Raw genomic sequence first — 20,616 nt, 5'->3', positions numbered from 1 at the left:
CAGGTTTGTTCTTTGTCTGTTTCAAAGAAGTCAGCGATTACTGGATTGGTCTTCTGGGAGGTCTGGCATGGACTGCTTGCATGCATTTCATGGACGGATCCGTGTTTGGGGCATTTCCACTGTCAATCCTGCAGAGGCTTACAAAGGCACGTTGTACTGAGTAAAAACAGGGTAAAATCGGAGGAATGAGCAGAGTAAATTCAATCTATAATATGTTTTTTTTCATATTTTATCCTCTCCAAGACACAAATAAGTGAACAGGGCAGCATGGAAATATTTTCATACAAGATAACCTTACTAGTTTTATATACTGATGCAGTAAGATGGTAGATCTGAGGTCAGGAGGAACTTGTTCTTCAAATGAGCGGGTGAAGGGATCTCCAACTTGTACTGTTTTCTTGATGAGCTGTTGATTTGTGTGCACAGCTCAGACAAAAGGCAAGAAAGTGCAGTAAATTATGCACCTCATAGTAGCACAACAGCATTAAAACTACACCACTGTGTCATATTCAGATACTGTAAAAAAGAAAAGAAAATAACATCCATAAAAAAATGAAAATTAAAATACGTAAAAAATGTAATACTGTAACCTCCACAAAGTCTAAAAACTGTTAGAATAATGGGAGATAGCTGTAGCATTATGGTATTTTTAAGCTGATTTAATGTCTTTAAATACTGCATAATTTTTACATTCAGACGTAAAAGAACAGATTAATTTATATAAAACAGATTTTTTTGATGTGGACATTATTTACAGTTTTTTGATTTTTATGGGATTTTTTTTATTAGCCAACATGAAAATTAATACTTTTTTCAGTGATTTTTGCAAGACATTATCTGTAACCTAACTGGGTAAATCTGTAAAATATCAGTAAAAAAAATTTGAACATTTTATGAATCCTTAGTATAAATATATTTTATTTCAAATATCAGCAATTATTTGTAGTGTCACTATATTTTGCTGATTTTATTAGAATTTTAAGATCAGATGTTCTAATAGAACAAATTGCCTTTCTAAAAGTTTATAAAAACACAGATTTTAATGTGGACAATATGTTTTAGACTTTTTTTTTTTACGGTTAACGTGTAAGTTAATGCTTTTTCAGGGATTTTTCTAGATATTATCTGTAATTTACAACAACAAAACAGGGAAAATCTGTGAAATGGCAGCATTTTTCAACCCTGAATATATGGCGTTTTGTTGTTGTTTTTGTAGAAATACATTTGTAAAAATATAGATTTTTGATGTGGCTATTGTTCACAGTTAGGGGTTGTTTTTTTTTTTTTTTTTTACAATCAGCATGTAAATTAGTACCTTTTTCTGTGATTTGAATAGTTATTTTCCATAATTTAACAAAATTGTCAGCAAATTTTTCAACAAAATTAAAGTGAAAAACTGTTTAAAAACTTTTATTATTCACAGTGAAGCTTTTACATTTAGTAAAAATGACTAAAACCTTCAAACGAGAGCCATCGTTTTCTCTGTGAGCAGCTAAAGACTTAAACCTGAATGGAAAGTTAGGAGAATTTGTGCGGCGCCGCTTCAAATACCCATATAAACCGTTATCATCAATCATGTTGTGACAGTCACCTTTATGTGTGAAATTACCCTGGTGTTTTAAATCAGCAGCGCAGTGAACCCGCTGGCCTGCTGTGTGGGGAACATTGTGCTGTAATTGTGCCACCCAGCTGTCTATTATAATCCCCTACGAAGCAATGTGATGAAGGAGGACAGATGTTTGTGTCTGAAGCTATGAACTGAAATCCGCTGCTTTGTTACGGCTCCCTCGAACGCACCGCCGTGCCGTTCGTCACCGTAGCTGCTTTTGGTCGTGGCGGGCGGTCTTGTGTTCACGCACACACACACACGGCTTCATTACTGATAGAAGCGAGCATCACGGTTGCTTAGCACCGCTGGACGGGGCCGGCAGATGGGCCACCGAATCGATCGGACTAATGAAAAGCTGTGAGGGAAAAGCTGTCGCACAGCTGCTCGCTGCAGACTCCGTCCACGTCTGGTGTTTGGGCCGCTGCCAGTGTTGTGTTGATGTGCTACAGCATTCGCTCTCTCACTCAGCAGCGATACATGCATGAAATACGCCTCGAATCCATCGCATTCATCCCACAAGATGTAATGTACAGAGCAGCAGGAAGCCCATAGATACAAAATTCTTTATTTAATATGACCCTGAGTCATTTATTTTGCTCAAATTCTGCAGGATGTGCTTGTATCTCTGCCCAGATCTTGAAACCACTTATCCCTGCCCCCTCCTAGTGTAATTAATAACATTTATATCCTTCTCTCGGTGGGAAACTGCATGATGGATTTAGTCAATCTGCTCTTGACCTTAAGGCCAGTAAGACGGAGGAGCAGAAGACGGATGATTTTGGTAAACTATCTCCTCGGTCTTGGTTCGTCCACCCTTGCTCGCTTGAGTTTCACAGTCTTACATAAGCGTTCTCGTTGAATCAGCTCTAACAAAGGGCCAAGGCCATCCATCATGGGCAGGGGCAGTAGTTAAAAAAACAAGTGACTTTTTTTTTTTTAAGTCTTTAAGTGGGTGTGATAGAAGATGCAAGCTGTTTGGATGTCTTGAAGCAGAGCTATTATGTCAAAGCTGTGGCCTCAGCCCTAAAAAGTGAGACTACAGGGGCTTAATTAAAGGAATTAACATTACAAACTTGTATCTTTTGGTCTAATGCCTTCGTCTTTTTGCTTCCACTCTTTACTAAAGAGCCTTGAGTTCAACATTTCAGTGACATTCCTTCTGTGCACGGTGCAGAACTTTGTCTGCTGCAGGAAAACTTTCATGTTAGAGGAAATGACATGTGTCCGGACGTGGTCTTCCCTCCTCCTGCTTTGTCACTCTGCCCTCGCTGCCAGCGTTGTGGGAACCTGTGAGGTCCTGCCATTGTTTCCTGCAGCTGGAATACACTGTGCAGGGTCAGGAGTCTCAGCCACTCCTCAGATTCTCCTCATTGTTTTTTACTGTTTTTTCAGTGGGTTTGCTTTGACTTTGTTTTGGTACAAGACACATATAGAGTAGTTACTTCTCTGTTGTACCAGTTTGAATTTAAAGCTGCGATAATCAGTGTTTGGCAGGATTGGAACGACACGATGTAATTAAGATACTTACGGGAAAAAGGTAACTGGGTTTCGTTAAAGCTACAGGAAAAAAATGATGATTGATTTTTCTTTTGTCTTTTTTGCAAATGTACCATTGTAATAATTCAAAAGTAACAAAATATTCAGGTTATGCTACTTTAATTTTATGATTCTTGGATTAAATTACCAACTGTATTGTTTACATTGGACTACATTTTTAAAGTAAAGCTCTTGTTTTTGGGCCAATAACAAGCTAATATAATGCACACATTTTATGTATTACTGCTTCATGACGCTGATATTGCTGATGAGTTAGCAAACAGTTGCTAGTGCGAAATTGTTCAAGATGCAACCAAAACTATGCGCTGAAAGAAGCTAAACTGTCCTTTAAAACTGAGGCAGATTGCAGAACTTCATCTGTTCTCAATTTACAATTTACCACCTTTTACATGACTTGCACTTATTTATTTCATTATTCAGATGAAGTCATCACACAGATATGACTACGCTATCAAAAAATGCATGTTTTTTTGGACATTTACCATCTGCTATGAACATTTACTGATGATTAAAAAAAGGTGAATCATTTTTTAGTGTTATACTGTTATTTTTCAGAATATCCTTGTTTCAATAAATTGCAATATCTAGTAAAATTCAGAAATTTAAATTCTAAAGATTTTTTTTAAATCATTCAAAAATGTATTTTTACACATAGTAATTTATTCTTTTATTGTGTATGAATATAAAATTAAGCTGTTTTACTGTATTAAATCAGGTAAAAAATCTGATATTTACTGTTATATTTAATTATTTTTTTACACTTCTGCATCTTTTTTACTAGTACTCTTGCTACCAAATTTTCACAGATATTATGTGTGTATATATGTATATATGTATATATATATATATATATATATATATATATATATATATATATATATATATGTATGTGTGTATATATATATATATATATATATATATATATATATATATATATATATATATATGTATGTGTGTATATATATATATATATATGTGTGTGTGTGTGTGTGTATGTATGTATGTATGTATGTATATATATATATATATATATATATATATATATACATACATATATATATATATATATATATATATATATATATATATGTATGTGTGTATATATATATATATGTGTGTGTGTGTGTGTATGTATGTATGTATGTATGTATGTATATATATATATATATATATATATATATATATATATATATATATATATATATATATATATATATATATATATATATATATATATATATATATATATATATATTGGCAGACTTAAATTCAGTGACATACCTGTTCTCAAAGTGCCAACAGAAAGGAATACTCTGTATCTTTTCTCTTAATTTTACCAATCTGGCCTTTTTTCCTGTCTTGAACCACTGTAGTTTTTCTACCTTGTTTCCTCAGTCTAAAGTTGCTCTTCAGATTGCTTGTTCCTCCGAGCAGCTGAGTATTTTACATGGACAGAAAAGCTGCTCTCCAGCCCTCCATGGATGTCTGTAAACAATAAATCAGATTGACGTTTTGTGCACAGCTGCTTTGCTGTCTTTCACCAGCTCAAAGCAGATCTTTGTAGCGTGCAGAGTTTCTGTATCAAATCAACACCTTCACTGTTCACAGAGACCCCATTGACTTTTTATTCAACCGCCGCTGAGCGGGAATCTTGCAGCATCAGCAGAGTGGTTTACAGTATTAAGAAAAACTGTTTTGGTTTTGCGGTCTCACATTGTGTTCCGGTGCTGGCTTTGTCACAGCGCTCCATGCTGTTCTTTGAGCTGTCAGAGCTCTTTTGAGGGCTTCATTAAAACCCTCCACATTAAATATAAGTTACCTGAGCAGGGAAACCACATGAGGTCTGCTGCAGCGATTAATGTTAGCGGTGGAGCTAATTTTGCATCGAGACGTCTTCCTGCTGGCTAATGGGATCCAAAGGCCTTCAGATTTCAGAGCTTCCATCTGCGCTGCGAGCCAGAGGTTGTCGGCATCGTCCCGCTACAAAATCACCTCCCCGCTAACTTCGAAAAACTCCACAATGAATCCTGGCGGCCTCACACATGGTCAGCAGGTGGACTAACCTGTCTACTTAGCAGGAAATTTGCTGCTTGCTAATGTGGCACAACTTGGACGGGTCAAGCGCTCAGATTGCAGTCAGCTCGCGAGTGGCGAGTTGTGATTTATGGTCAAGCCACAGCCGGTGTGAGCATTACAGTATTTGGTCTCTGTTTGTATTGCAGGCTGATATTTTGCGGTTAGCAGGGATTCTTGCTAAAGCCAGCGGATCGTTGAAGAGAAAGGGCTGGTGACAACTGTGGAATAACAAGATCGATGATGACCTCTTCAGATGCGTTATCCTGTTGCTTTGTAGCTGCTTAGAAACCAGGAGACACAGTTAGTGCACTCAGAACCTGAAAAGAATATTTAAATATTGAATGAGTTATGCTTATTTGCTTTCTTTCTGAGAATTGGCTGAGTTGATTGCTCATGTTTTAGCTTAACAGAAAGACTTGAAAACCACCAGCTACTATCATTTTTACATTTATGTCTAGACTTTCAGCAACTGAAATACAGCATGTTTATCAATGATGTGTTTTTCTGAATTGTGGAGAGACCATGGACAGCTTCCTCCTCTAGTTTTCAGTTGTTATGCAAATTTTTCTGGGTGTTTGCTGAAATTCTTTATGTATTTTATCAACGTTAAAAAAAACTAGAATTTAGATGGACAACAGTTTTCCAGTTCCCCACAGGTGTTACCAAAACTAGAATTAAAAATGGAGGCTTTATGTTCTATAGATATTTTGCTGCTTCCATTTTTAATTAGCTTTTTTCCCCAAAAATGTAAACACAGCCTGCAGTTCAGCTGAGTTCATCCAAAAAGTCCCTGCAGTTTTCTAGCTGATGTCACTAATGGAGCAGAAAATTTTAGTTTTTAACAGAACCTTGTGCAACTTATTTATATTTGTGCCCAATTTTAAAACGAGCCATGGCGATTTAAATGCCGTTAAGTTTTCCAACAGATCTGAAAGTGGCACATGATTAGTTCAAGGACTGTCGGAAAATTTTCTGATGATTCTTTCTGTTTTTACAGTTTCAGGCTCTGATAAATTGTATAACTTTGAGCCTTTTAAAAGATAACGTGCCTTTCAAAACTGCCGGTGTGTTTTAGGGTTCGGAGGGTTACACTTCAGATACACACATACTAAATGTGTCGGCAAAATGTTAAACCATTCCTTTAACATTTTAATTTTCAACATTTTGCTCTCTTTTTGGTTGGGCTTTTTATGCTCTCTCATCACAAATACATATAAGGTGCAAATATAAAACTTACAGCAGTTATCAAGTCATTCATAAATACTTAAAATATATTTATTAAAGATACATATTTACAAAGCTTTAAATAGTCCATCCATGTTACAAATGTAAGACTTTTTTGTCGCTACATCTACAGTCACATTAATGACAGACGGTAACAGTGGAGTCTGTTTGTTGTCGATGTCTTCCTGACTGCAGACTGGCAGACGATGAACCAAACAGCTGCAAGAAGACAAGAAGAAAACATAAGACCTCACAAATATGCAACCAGCACTTCTGCATTTTGCATGTGTAGTTCTTCAGTGTATATGTTTAGGTTTAAGTCCAGCTAAAAGTCGCTGTATTTAGTGTGCAAACTTGAACTTTTCCACCAACTTTGCTTAATTCCGAGGCTTGGCTTGCTTATGTTTGCGGTAATAATGCTGTCTCTGAAAATGTTATTGTTCTGCTTTGACAGAATGGTATCAGACTCTTTTGAACACTTTGTATTTACGTTTCCAAAAAAATATAAGTAGCAGGAGTCTTTCAGGTTTTCTTGCAATGTATGAAATTGCACTACATTTATATATATACCATATTACTGCTTCATACAAAACACTGCAATTAAAAACAGGAAGTACTGTGAGGCTGCAGCTCTCACCTCTTTCTTCTCATTTGCTAACTTGAACACCAACGAGGCAAACTCCTGTAAGTAACCCCCAAGTTCCTGGCAGGTGCCAACAGTGTTTCCATGACCAGTCTGTTGAGTTTTTCTGTCCATTTTCATCCTCCTCATGTGCATCCTGCTCACAAACGCCATCAGTGGAGGGTACCATTCTTTGGAGCTCCTCTTCTTCAAGCTGCGATATTTTCGGGCTTCTTCGCCGTGTCTCCACCTGGGTCGGACAGGTGGGAGGCTGAGATGTTCAGGTGAAGTTGTCGATTCCACTGCCATGGCCTTTCACGAACAGCAGTGAACGCCTCACATCTGAGCGCTGTCTTGCTTGTGGCTGTTGTTGAAGCAGGACTGCACAGACGGTCATTCAGAGCATAGTGAAGAAACTGTGTTGCTGCTATCTGAGGGGTCAAAGTCTTGCGTTTATTACGGATTCCGACGCCTTCAATGATTTTTGTAAGACGTCTGTAAAGGCTAAAGACCAATAGATTTGTTATCTTTCTGATATAATAATAATAATAATAATAATAATAATAATAATAATAATAATAATAATAATAATAATAATAATAATAATAATAAATTTTATTTATAAAGCGCTTTTCCAAAAACTCAAAGACGCTGAAAAACTCAAAGACGCTGTAAAAACTCAAAGACGCTTTGATATGTGAAGAGTCTCTTTCTGTTTTCCATGACGGCTATACATAGACATAATACGTCACGTAAGCCTGTGATCTTGCAGCTGTTGTCCTCATTACAGTGTTATTAAATTGGTGTTTTATCTTATAAGCTCTTGCATTGCCCCTATAAAGCAATTAAGGCAAATTAAGAGACATTTTTTGGACACGCACACAGGATGGCAAATCAGAGTGACAAAAATAAGTTGGCAGATGTTCTGCTTGACCATCTCTGATTGGCTTGAAAATTTTGTAGCTTAAATTATGGATATTTATGAAGATAGGTGTAAAATTTTACCTTAAAATATCAAATACATTCTAAGATAAATAAAAAAAAATAAATGCCTGTCGACCCACTTTCAGCACATCTTTTGCACATTGAAATTTGAAGCTATGTTAAAAAGACAACATATCAGGTAATTGATTCCATTTTAAATCATCTTGAAACTCAAATACTATGTTCTGTTTGGTTCAGGCTGTCTTGCAATATTTTAGTTTTTGTGGTATCTGTCATACCTGCTCAATCACTTATGAAAGTTCCATGAAAATAACTTCATCCTCCCATTTTTGTGGCTACGTTTTGTTTTGTATTATTGGGAAATGCAATGACATAAGATTCAGCAAACATCACTAGATGTTTTCTGCAAGATACAGTTTTTTGATAATGTGAGGTCAAAGATGGGGCTTTTCATGGGGAAAATGGTTTATGTGGTATACATTATACTGGAGTTAGCATTGCTAGCATAGCTGTAGACTCTTTGTGTGGTTTAAAGTTGTTTTTGAGCAAAATGTGGCAACAATTAGCTGTTAATTTGTTCCACTTAACCGTCCGACTCTTTTAGATCTACGCTAATGAACATAAAAGCCAGTCAGTAATCCTGTAAAAGTTTCCTCTTCCACTCAGTTTCCACATTTGACTGATCATTTCCTGCATTATGCTCTTCACCAGTATCCTATTTCAACAAGAAATGCATGAAATTCTAAGTGAAAAGGGCTTTGAAAAGATGCTCATGCATCATTAGGAAGGTGCCACTCATCTTTGTGAGACACTGAAACATGGGAGAAACAGAGCGTTAACACTGACACTGCTCGGAAATTTTTTTTTTCAATCTATCAGAGGTATATTTTGTTTTCCTTCTCCTCTGAGGCTTTCCATTCCTTGTGCTGTTCAAGATGAGAGGTGGTGAGAGTTAAAGATTGCCACAATGGAGACAAGTTGATCTCCTTGCCGCTCTTCTTTGCATGTTCGCCGGACAGACTGCACTTTGGAGACAGAACCCAGTAAATCAAGCTGAGAGGAATCTGGCAGAGGAATGGGGGAGATGGTACATCTTCAAAGGCTGCCTCAGGAAGAACATTAGATAACTAAATAATCCATCAGAAATCAGAGAAGGTGATGAAAGTGGTGTTTCACTTTTATTTAGTTTTCTCAGAGAGCTTAGTCATGAGCTGTTGCATTGCAGGTATCCTGAAGTGAAAATTGTAACCAGGAGGCTTTTTTCCTCTTTTATACTGAAGGGTGTCTTGTTGCTAAAAGCGTGCCAAGACTCTGTCACAGCCTTTATGGCTCTTACCTTTATCAGTCCGTGGACTTAAATGAGTAAACATTAAACTAAGTGCTCATAATCCCACGGTTCCTTCATGGAAAAATCCTCTAACAGATCGATGTGTGGGGGGCCTTGGACAGACATTCGGATGAGAGAAAGGGCACCCTTTTTTCCTTGCTTATGAAAGAAGAGCAGAGAAGGAGAGGAAAAGAAGGCCACAATGTTTCCTCCTTCAAAATGTGTTAAGTGAAAGCTCACATAAATCCCTCTGAAAGTGGATTAGCAAAAATATCTTTTCCTCTTAGGTTTCATTCAGACAGGGGCCAGTCCTGAGAAAGGGGTGTCCTTATCTAAACATTGGATGGAATCTTATTAATCAAAGGCAGCAGTGCGTGAAACATAAGTCTGGGTTTTGGACTAGCGTAGCATGGCAAAAGTCGCTCAGTTTTTCACAGTTTCCACCCAAACAGTGGAAGCTGGCACCATGTTATAGGAAAGCTCAATTATAATATCAGGTTGGTTGTTATTACTGTTGATTATGTGCTTTTGAAGACCCGACTTGCCCCTGAGTTCACTTCCTCTCCTCTCTCCTGGCTGAGACGGGCTCTTTGAAATCGAACTCGCGTCAGAGGTTAATGAATCACCGGCCTGGTTCCCTGTTTTGCTTTCACCCTTGCTCTCTGTGACACTGACGCACACGTACACACTGCGCTTGTTGAGTTGTGGAGGTTGGAGTTGGTCTCTTCAAACACATGTGGCCCTACCATCTAGGAATGTGTGTTTTCTTAACCTCTGCCATGTTCACTTGAAGTAAACTCAAACATTAGTTCATGCGTGTCAAAGATCTAACACCCTCATTAGATCCCATAAAGACAAAGAGGCTTCATATAGTGGTGTCAAAGGAGGTTCCTACCAAAATCCTACAGTTCACTGGAGGCTTCTAAAAGTCAATATATTGCAAATTTTCACATAGATTGACTCTTTTAATCAGCATTAGTGGTGGAAGAAGTATTCTGATGTTTCACTAAGTAATGGTACTTGGGTATTAGCAGCAATATGTAGCTGGTTTGATCCCTCTGACTCATATATTAATATATATGACATCATTAGATTAATACTGCTGAAGCGTCAGTCTGTCAGCAGCATGTTACTGTTGTAGCTGCTGTAGGTGGAGCTAGTTTGAGCTACTTTATACACAGAGACACCAGATAAATCTGGAGGCTCGCCACATGATTAATGAAAAAATCTAATTTCTGACACACAAATCAGTTTCTCTATCATCTTAAAATATACCTATATTACATTTTAGGGAGGTAAAAATGAGACCTTTCACTGTCTATTTGGTCATTGAAAAAAATTTCACTGAGGAAAAGTGACATTTTAGATTTAGCTTTAGACTGATGTGACATCTGGAGCAAATGTAAAGTTGTTTTGATTGCCGTTTTTAACAAACTTTTTGTACCTTAATATCTAACTATCTGACCTACAAGTGGTTTCTTACCATTTGTGTACTCATGTTACATTTTTTTTGCAATATAAAGTCCTGCACCTCTATGGAAACAGCACAGCCATGAAGAAGTCGTATTTTAATGTCTTTTTGTTTGAGATAGCATTTGCAAAGATTTTCTCACCATCCTCCATCCCCTCTCTTTATGTTTTAGCATGACTCCATACTCTCTTTGGAAATATCAAGTCCTCTGCCAGTTGCTAATTTTTAGTCCAGTGGGGGTGTTCTGGATGCTTGACATTGGCACTGAACAACCAGCTTGTTTTTATAAGGAAACGGCTTTGATAGATCCCCTTTTTAAGACTCCAGCGAGGGAGAGTGTAGCTGCCGTTCACCATTAGCCTGTAGCTCCAGCACATCCAAGTTCTTTATGGAGGATGGATGCAGGTTTCAAAATGACAAGGAAATGACTGTCAGATTTGTCTGGTGTGCAGACGCTATAAGTGTGTGAGAAAATAATTTCTGAGGACGAGAGGCGAAGAAAAATCTCTTGAGAAAGACACAATCGGCGTGTTCATCTCAGCCGGGCCTCCATTTTGCCGAGAGCAATGACATCTGGTCACTCAAGTCGTTTTCAGTACATCTTAGCTGACACACGCTTCAGCAAAGCCTCTCTTAATGTTCACACGCTTGACTTAAGTTTGGCTTGTGGTTGTGCAACATTTTAATTTTCAGCAGAGAGGACACGCCTCGCTGCAACGTTAGTCGTGTCAGCAAAGATCTTATGTTGTATTCAGGCATTCAGGAGTAGTTTCTCATATCACTTATTTTATTCTCATTATAAATACAATTTTAATTCACTTGGGTTTGTAGTTTTGAGGCCTGTTGAGACACTATTGAGAAACGTGAAGTGTCTTTTACCACTTTCTCACAAGTATAAGGTGCGTCTTCACACTCATTTGCCTAATTTTTGATTTAGTTAAGTATTTCCTTTTATTCATCTAAACATAGATGTTAGAAGTGGCCCAACAGCTGCCACATCTGCACCTCCCCAACCAGTAAAAATGTGCCTGTGCATTATGGTGTTTGTCATCCAAGGAGGCTTTTGCCCACATTGTGCTGCAGTGAGTTATGTGTTGTTACAGAAGCCTCAACAGTTTAAGTGACTGCAGTTAAGCAGTGCTGAGTGTGGGGCTTTAGACCAGATTTGATTTGTCTTATTTAAGAGACCCTTCTGTGGCTCTTTCCCACAGAAAGCTGCTGTACGTTTTGCAGGAGTTGCTTAGCAGCGTTTTTTTTTTTGTTCTTTCTGCCCCACAACTGAAAATCTGCAGCCCCCCTTACAATGTGAAGAACCTCAAGTACCTCAAACCCACATTCCCGGCTCTGCTTCGTGCTGCCTTAGCACAGGCCCGGGAGGCAGGCGGTTGACCCGGGTCATTACAGGGTGTTTATGACCCACGGAGAGCAGCTGAGGGCCTCCGCTCTGTGAATTTGTGCATCGTCGAGAATGCGGGCCCTGCTGTGCTGCTAATGGGCCCTATCCAAGATGCCCCTCCAGTCTCCCCTGAAGACATGGGTGTCTACATCTTGTGATATCAGATCTCTTGCGCTGTGAATTCCTCCAGAGACTCCCTTCATCAAGAGGGATGTGTGCCTGAGAGAGTGAACCAAAGGCAAAAACCACACAATGCTCAGTAAGTGATTGCAATCACAAACAGAAGTTTTGCTCAAATTTACTTAAATCGGCCATCATTGCTCCAGACCAGATTGGTGAAACCTCGTGGGAACAGTGTGACACAAACAACAACAACCTTCTTGTTGCCCAGCTTCCTTCGGCTGCATCACACTGCCTCCTCCACAAAAACGCTGTGGCTAATTCACATAATTGTGGCATGAGTGGGTGTAAAGGTGCATTCATACATACCCTGCCTTACTTTCACACCTCTGCACACCTTTGCAGTTCCTGTGTGAAGTGGTTGTTGTTGTGTAAAACCAAAATAATGGTAGATTGCATTTATAAAGTGTCACAATTTTTAACATTTTTGGACTCGGCACTTTTCACACTTTGCATCCATAAACTGTATCAGAGTGTCGCCGGCTGTTGCCCCCTCTTATAATATTTGCCTCCCACAGATTTTTGTTGGATTTACTTACAGGCCTTCTGTGACTGTATCTTTGTTTTTCAGGTTGCTGTGTGGGCCAACAATGGAGATGCTGTGTTCATCCGGGAGTTCACTTTGATTCGACGAGATCACCTTCCCGAAGAGCCTCTCCACGACGGCAGCCAAAACCCAGAAGACCCGGCAAGTTCTTCGTCAGAAAACACTGCACTCACTGTGTTGCTGAATTCTACCAGGCTTTTTAAAATTTAAGTCTCCAGTTTTCCTTCCTTTCGAACTTACACTCAAAATAAATTGAGATGTCAGATAAAACTAAATCAGCCAATAAATCTATGGCAGCGTGTTTACGTAATGCGCCACACCAGAGGAGTGAAAAATCATCTGCATTACACCTCGGTAATGAATGCGAGTGAATGATGATTGTGGGACCTTGGGAGAGGAGGTGTAATCTGACTGCAGGCCGACCCAGCCTGATGCGAAACAGGGCAAACACACACACTTAACACTGGCTGCATGGCTGAGGGTGGGGTGCCTTTTTTGCATCACATTACTCCCACTCTGTCATCACCTTTGAGACATGAGTCCTGCCCGTAGCCGTTTTCTTAAGCCACTCTCACCCAGATGTTTTATCTAATTGAGGGAGCGGTTGAGCTGCTGTTGTCACACATATTGATGTGTAGCTCGCCGATCTCATCATTCCTACGCGGTGGGATTGGTTCTGGCACAGTTTGAAAGGAATCTGCTGAAACTGATCAAAGGTTTTTAAACAAGCTATCTTAATGTGTATTTTAACATTGCATTTTTCTATTTGCTTTGAGAACATTATGTAATTCGCCCAACTGTACTCAGGTTTTTCTGGTTTATGCGCCACATCTGACCTGCGCTGTAAGGTGAAAGGTGAAAAAGTCTTTCCAGCACAACTTTCACAACTTTCCACGCTTCAGTAAATGACCCTTTGGCCTCAACACATTGAATATTCAACAGCTTTCAACGCATTTTGAACACTAATCAAATACAGTGATGTTTCTTTTGAAACAAAAGATCTGCTTGAACTTGCCATCATGCTTTCAAGCAAGATCATGAGGTGCTTATGTGACAATTCACATGTGCCGGATAGCTTTACAGATGAGCAGCGGGGAGAGGTCGTTTTCAGTTTTAAGAGGGGATCACAGATCGTTTTTAACGTGCCTTCTCTCACTGAAGCTCTTATTTTTCTCTGTAATGTTCATGTTAACTTTGCCCTGCCTAGTATCTTTAAATGATTTATATTGCTCAGAGTTTCTGGCCTGTCATTGCTTTGTACATGCTTTTTTATATATATATATCCCAAAGGCAGACTTAATGGAAAAACCATTTTAAAAACCTCTATTTGGAATCAAGAATTTAAAAACTTGGGTACATGCTTACAGTGCTCTAGTTAGAAATCACAGACAGCTGTCTTTACAACATTTGGATTCCATATTGTAACCAGGCAACAATGTGATTTATGATGCACTGACCTCAAGCGAATTTTTTGAATTTGCATCAGCTAATTTTTGAGTGATTCTCAAAGCAAACACCATGCAACGGGCTGCACACTGTGTACACACCATCCACGCCTCAGTTTCTCTTTATGAAAAAGCATACAGGTGCTTTTGGAGTGGCAAAACATACCTTTTCCCTTTTCTTTTTAAAATAAAGGAATATTATAAATCAATGGTTTGCAAAAGCAGACAGAAGCATGAGCGAAAGCCACAATATGACTGTTAAAATCTGATGCCAAAGCAGGAGACATGAAGATCTAAGTTATCTAGGATGACTTTTATGGGACATTCAGGGTCAGAATAAAAATTATTAGCGGTTAAAGTGAATATAAAAGTCCACAATTATTATCTTAAGTATTTAATTGAGTGGGCGACCAGAAAAAGGAGGCATCTTAAGCTGACTGGCGCTATGAAGGCTGGTATTTGCTGTATGTATGATGCAAGCATGAGATGAGGAGAACAGACTCCCAGGAGCCGCACTTGTGATTCCTTTCACCACTCAGCTGGTTTCAGTCTGCGAGTGCCTGTGGCGCTGTTCTGTGTTGGATCTAGGTTCAATATTAAGCTTGATTCGCAGCCAAGATAAACGCAGCTTAATTAGCAAGCAACCCAGGAGGCGGATCTCCGACTCCAAAAGTGTATTCGCTTTCTCGCGTTTAACTTTCATGACTGTGTGCCAGGGTCGGCCGGTGGGCAGGAGGACTGACCTCCCCAGCACCCTTTACCCTATTCCCCAAGAGAGCCACAGATGAATTGTTCTCTCTAAAGCAAAGTGTTTTTCCTGGCAGCCACAGCGTGAGCTACTTCTGACACAGCTACGGTTTAACATACCTTTATAAATTAACCCATATTCATTCCATGATGCATGCATGTACTGCAGAGCCTCAGACATGTCAGCATTCATAAACCGATATCAGGTAAGTTTACTGGGCTGAGAAGTTCCTGATTCACAGTCAGCGGGGGGTCTGATGCCTGAAATGTTGGCTTTAGTTTTTATTTTTTTTCTCGAAGAAGACTGAATGAGTAAGACTGTAGATAAGCACAAAAGCTTCTCGTGAATCTAATCTGCTTTTCCCACTCACTGTTTTCCAGAAATGAAGCAGGTTTGTTTTATATATATTCTAAAATTGTGACTTTTAGAAACATTTAAAGTTTAGTTTAACTATCCAATATGCTTAACTGCTTGGAGGGAACTAATCTAGAAGTTTGAAACTCAATCTCTTAAGAAGTTTCTGTTCCAAAAGGCGAAACACAGGTGGCAGCTACTACTCAACCTTGGGGGGACGACTGAGAAAGAAAAGAAAAAGGAAGGAGGATAGAGAACAAGCATTGTAAATGTTGTAAGGCTTGGGATAGAAACAGCCTTCGGATAAAAGAGGAGATAGAAAGGGAGACCCGCCACCCGGTTTTGTCCTCAGTCGCTACCGTCTAGACGGCAAATATGATCATTCTGTCAACAGGCAACTTTAAAGTGGGTTACTGAAAGCCGATCCTTCATTTGGTGGATGAGTGCGTGTCAGGGAAGTTTTCCACTAACTCTTCTTACATGAAAACATATTCCTCTCGCTGATTTAACATAATAACAAATCCTAAATCATAATGCAAGTTCAAACTGTAATATCCAATTCTGTTTAAAGCTGCATTAAATGAAGTTTTGGCAACAAGTTGATAACACTTAACATGGCATGTTAGTACCTAATAAAGCTGTTATAGCCAATATGTTTGCAAACAGTTGCTTATTTACAACGCAGCTTTAGCTTTCAATTGGAGTCCATGAAATGCACCCCAAAATATCAACACAATAAACTGAAAGGCCCTAAAACCGGTTAGAACAGCTTTAATATGTCAAAACATGTACTTAAGTGCTATTACATCTCTCTTCTTGTGTTTCTAAGAACATCTACTAGTCCATCCATCCATTGTCTATACACCGCTTAATCCTCACTAGGGGGGCGGGGGGGCTGGAGTCAAGCCACGAAAAACTATGATAGCATTTATTTATCCTAGTGGCACATGTAGCAGCTGACCTATGGCTCATTTCACAGCAACATCCCAGGGCAAAAGTCTAGTGTGCTCAATCCCTAACAAAAATGCATCAGTACCTATGTAGCCCGAGCCATTGTTCAGTAAAGGGTCTATTAGTTTCTTTGCCCATTGAGGGTCAGAACGTACTGACTACTGTTCTGGGTCACATTTTGTGTTAAACACACCAAAAACGACCAGGATATTATGGGTTGTGACAGTTAAGTGGTTGGTAATGACAGTCATTAGAGCCCCACTTTTCGGCAACGACTTGAGGCCCGGTGTGAGGACACTTCCCCTCTGCCTGTCTTCACATGTTTCCTGGAATGGTGGTTACGTCTTCCTGCACTGTTGTTTTATTTCCTCACCTTTTTGATAGATGTTGGATGTTTAGTTAGACGTCTCTTCCTTTCTGCCCTCTGCCTATCTCACTTCATCACATGCCAAGCAGTTCAGGCTTTAATGTCTTTACATGCTCAATTGCACCTCAGGCAGCAACCGTCAGGGCTATTTTTTTTCTTTTTGAGAAGCTTCAGGCCTAACAAGAGTCGAGGCGGTTCCGTCTTTTGGCAGGGTGTCGGGGTTCGGAGTAATTGAGGTTGGGCGAGCAGGGCCAAGGGCCAGTCAGGGTGGCAGGCGGAGCTCAGTGGCCATGGCAGCAACATTAGCAGAGAAAGAGGCCCATTGCTCACTGCATGCTGACTTGGCAGCTGTGTTTTGCACGTAGTGCCAGGTGAAAAGGGCAGCAGTCTTGCACAATTAAACACTTCATTTGTCTTCATTAAAAGGATGGACATGTTACCTTTGGCAGGCAGAGAGGCTGTTTAGGCTCAAGTTTTTTTCTATGTGCTGTGCCCCCTGGTGTTCCACCATGTCAAGTTAAAAGCATGAAAAGCACATTTTTGTGCATTTAAATTGACTTATGTTAGTCAGTGCATATAAACTTTGCAGCCTTTGAGGTAGTATCTCTTGATTTTTACAAGGCCGCATTCACAGTGAGGTGCATGATGGTGTACGGACTGTTGCTATGTTGACTTAAACCATGTTGGTTTTAAATTGCACTGAACCGAAAGAATCCAGCCAGTGTGTGTGAGTGAGAAACAATAAATGTAATGCAACCAGCGTTAGTTTGGAAAAAGGAAAAACTTCACATTTTGGGAAGTACACTTACTTGCTATCTTAATTGGAGTTAGATAAGAAGATAAATACGACTCAAATCTGGTAAAAACATGACTGAAACCAGCAGACAGTTAGTTTAGCTTAGCATAACGACTGGAAATGGGAAAGCAGCCAAGCTGGCTTTATCCAAAAGTAAAGCTACAATGCATAAAAGACATATAAATTATGTTTTATATGTCACACTATTTCTTGGCTAAAGACCATAGAGACCATTGTTCTTATCAATATTTATTATTGCAGTAAAGTCAATAAATGATAGTACCAGCAATAGATAAATTTCTCAAAATATCGAACTATTCCTTTAACTTCAACTGGAAGGCTTTATTTAGTTTTCACATAAAAATACAAATGCTCTGTTCCTCAACCTTAAGGGTAGAAAACCTTAGACTGAAACACATTTTGTGGGTATAGTTAAGATTCTCCTTTGTATCGCTGTATACCTCATCAGTTCAGTTTATTTAGGGATGCTAAATGTACAGTAGTGAAGCACAAGAGCCCATCATTAACTGGCATGATGTTATGTAAAGATGTAAAGCATAATCTTCATTCAGTTCCATCTCATCCCTACCCAGCCTTAATAGAAAGCACAGTGTGTCCATCACCCACTCCTGAAATCAATTTTCTTGATATTTATTCATTATTATGCTTGTCTTCTTTCAAGAAATTGATTTCTCTGGCTTTATATGCATTGAATGCGATTGAGTGGGCTGTTTATTAGAAGTACTGCCTCTATGTGAAGCAGCCAGTGCTGTAGTTGGATTGGAAAAGTCCAAACAGTGAGTTAACGTCTGCTTTTGTGACTCCAGTTTGCCATGAATGCAACTTTGTTATTGCATTGCCAGCAGTGTAAAAGATACCCTGCTGAAATTTGTTTGTGACAGGCTAGGGCTACACTTAGAGATGATTTTTTTTGTTCAAAACAAGAGAAAGCAAGGCCTGAAAGGGAAAGCAGTGAATTAGGAGACATTTGCCTCCCTGCCTTGTTCGCTTTGGCTGCCTGACTGGTGTTTGGCACATGCGAGTGCTGTTTAGAGGCTCGGTCCCAGCGCTCTTGAAGAAAGTGCTGAGCGCTGGTGAATGTGGTGTTAAGCCACGTGGCTTTGGACTGGGGATCTTTCTCTCACCCTTGTGTTTGTTCCATCAGCATATGTGTTCAGTAAATCGTTGGCCCGCACCGCTCCACAGCGAATATCTCCCCCTGCTTGATGTGGTTCTCACATGAGTGCGCTGTGGGCATTGGAGTGGTGCTGCTGAGGTAATACCACCAGGGACAAGAGCTCACCACAACACCCACATAACAAATGTGGGTGTGTGTGAATGCATGCAGCCAGTTGTGCGTCTGCTGCTGGCTACCGCTGCACGCACACTCCCATCTGCACAGCGTACCCTCATGTAATCCCGTTTGTGTTTGCATGCTGACATGTGCATATACTCGGCTGCGTGATACAGGAAACCATGTGTTTGTGATTTTTGCGCCTTTTGCATTCGACACTATCACGTCACAAAACGATGCCTTTGATTGATGGGAAAATCTTACCCTCCCTCTCCTCACCTACCTCCCCCATCACCCCGACACTCTTCTCTCCTCGCCCTCCATGGCATCAGCTCGTCCTCGGCGTGTGAAGGCACGCACACATTTTCTGAGGGAGTGATTGATTTCTAATTGTTTACATTTCAGGTTGCACTCCCTGTTGCAGATGTTTGTGTTCTCCTCCATGCTTGGCGTGCACAGACACAAACAAAGACACACTCGCACAATGGAGATGTGCAGATGCCAGAAAATTTCATCCAGGAATTTTTGGATGTCCTCACTGAGGGTTTTGGCACGACGCGTACTAATTGTAACTGTTATTCCTTTTACTTTCTGGCTCGGGATGTGGTGTTTGGGCATGTGGAGGAGATCATTCAAGGCTTCTGCCATGAATATGGTTTCATTCTGGTTAAATAAGAGCATTAAATTAAGTTTTGCAGCCAAATAATAACATCTCAATCTAACGTCTTCTGGATGTAATTCCCCCACCCACTCTAACTCTTGGACTGTGCTGTTAAAGAAATCAACTAAATAGTTTGCTTTCAAATAAAACTGTCTTTAGGACAAGTTGTTTTTCACCTTGTAGCTCTTGACTTGAAATAAACGGACTCACTGCAGGGAGGCAGTTACTAACTTTAATAGCTTCGGTAGCGCGCCAATGTTAGCTTCTCTTCATAGTGGGCACTTGGCTCAGGCAGCCTGCAGTATGTAGCTGGTCTCCAGTGTAAGTAGCAGTGTTAACCTGAGTTACAGCAGTAATTACCTGCTGCTGAAGGATCGCTGCCACCCATGCACAACAGGGCTTAGGTTAAGCAGTGGGCAAGCTGCAACCCCAAGCATATCCCTCCCTTTAATGTGGGCTCTAATTGTTCTTTGTGGTGGTACTACAGTACAGAAGCAGAACAAACATACACATCTCTCAGTTTTCCTATCTGGAAATCTGTCCTGCTCTGGTGAGGACTGGTTTTGTTGTGTCCAGTACAGCTGGATGGTTCACTGCAAGGAGCTGTCAGAGTTGCACTGCTGTTTTACATACAGTAAAATTCTGTCATTTTTTATATATATAAACATCATATTTTTAAACATAACTTATTGAATTATTGTATGACTTTCTTTTAATTAGGGTTCATCTGGCCTGTCAACTATCAGATCAGATATTTAGCATTTTCCAGATTACTAGTATTTTAAAAAACTGATTCTTAATAGTCTTAAGCAGTATCCTGACTGGTTACACATCACAAGTCATAAGATAAAGGATAAATGTTCAAAAGTTTTAGCAAAACATAAATAAAGACAATTCAATGAAATTTTGGTGTTGGAATTCGTGTTCCTTTAAATTTTAACATCAAGATTTTCATTTTTTGCTGCAAATATACGTATATCAGTTACGAATATTGGTTAATTACCTGAAAGCACACCTAATTCATCTGGTGCTTCATGTGGCAGCAG

The 20,616-nt window shown here is 39.5% G+C and overlaps 1 protein-coding gene across 3 annotated transcripts in view; it reads left to right on the top strand.

Annotated features, from left to right (window-relative positions):
- The window catches only part of LOC111589169 (ADAMTS-like protein 1), a 106,956-nt gene that overhangs the window by 25,876 nt on the left and 60,464 nt on the right, over positions 1-20,616 (top strand). For all 3 annotated transcript variants that reach the window (XM_023299961.3, XM_035943774.2, XM_023299963.3), the window contains exon 2: positions 12,979-13,095. In XM_023299961.3, coding sequence (XP_023155729.2) covers positions 12,979-13,095 — 117 coding nt within the window. The remainder of the gene's footprint in view (positions 1-12,978; positions 13,096-20,616) is intronic.

The sequence above is a fragment of the Amphiprion ocellaris genome, chromosome 23 (assembly GCF_022539595.1).
Source record: "Amphiprion ocellaris isolate individual 3 ecotype Okinawa chromosome 23, ASM2253959v1, whole genome shotgun sequence".
Classification (NCBI taxonomy): domain Eukaryota; kingdom Metazoa; phylum Chordata; class Actinopteri; family Pomacentridae; genus Amphiprion; species Amphiprion ocellaris.
Note: the sequence above shows the minus strand (reverse complement) of the source record. Positions and strands in the feature narration are given on the sequence as shown.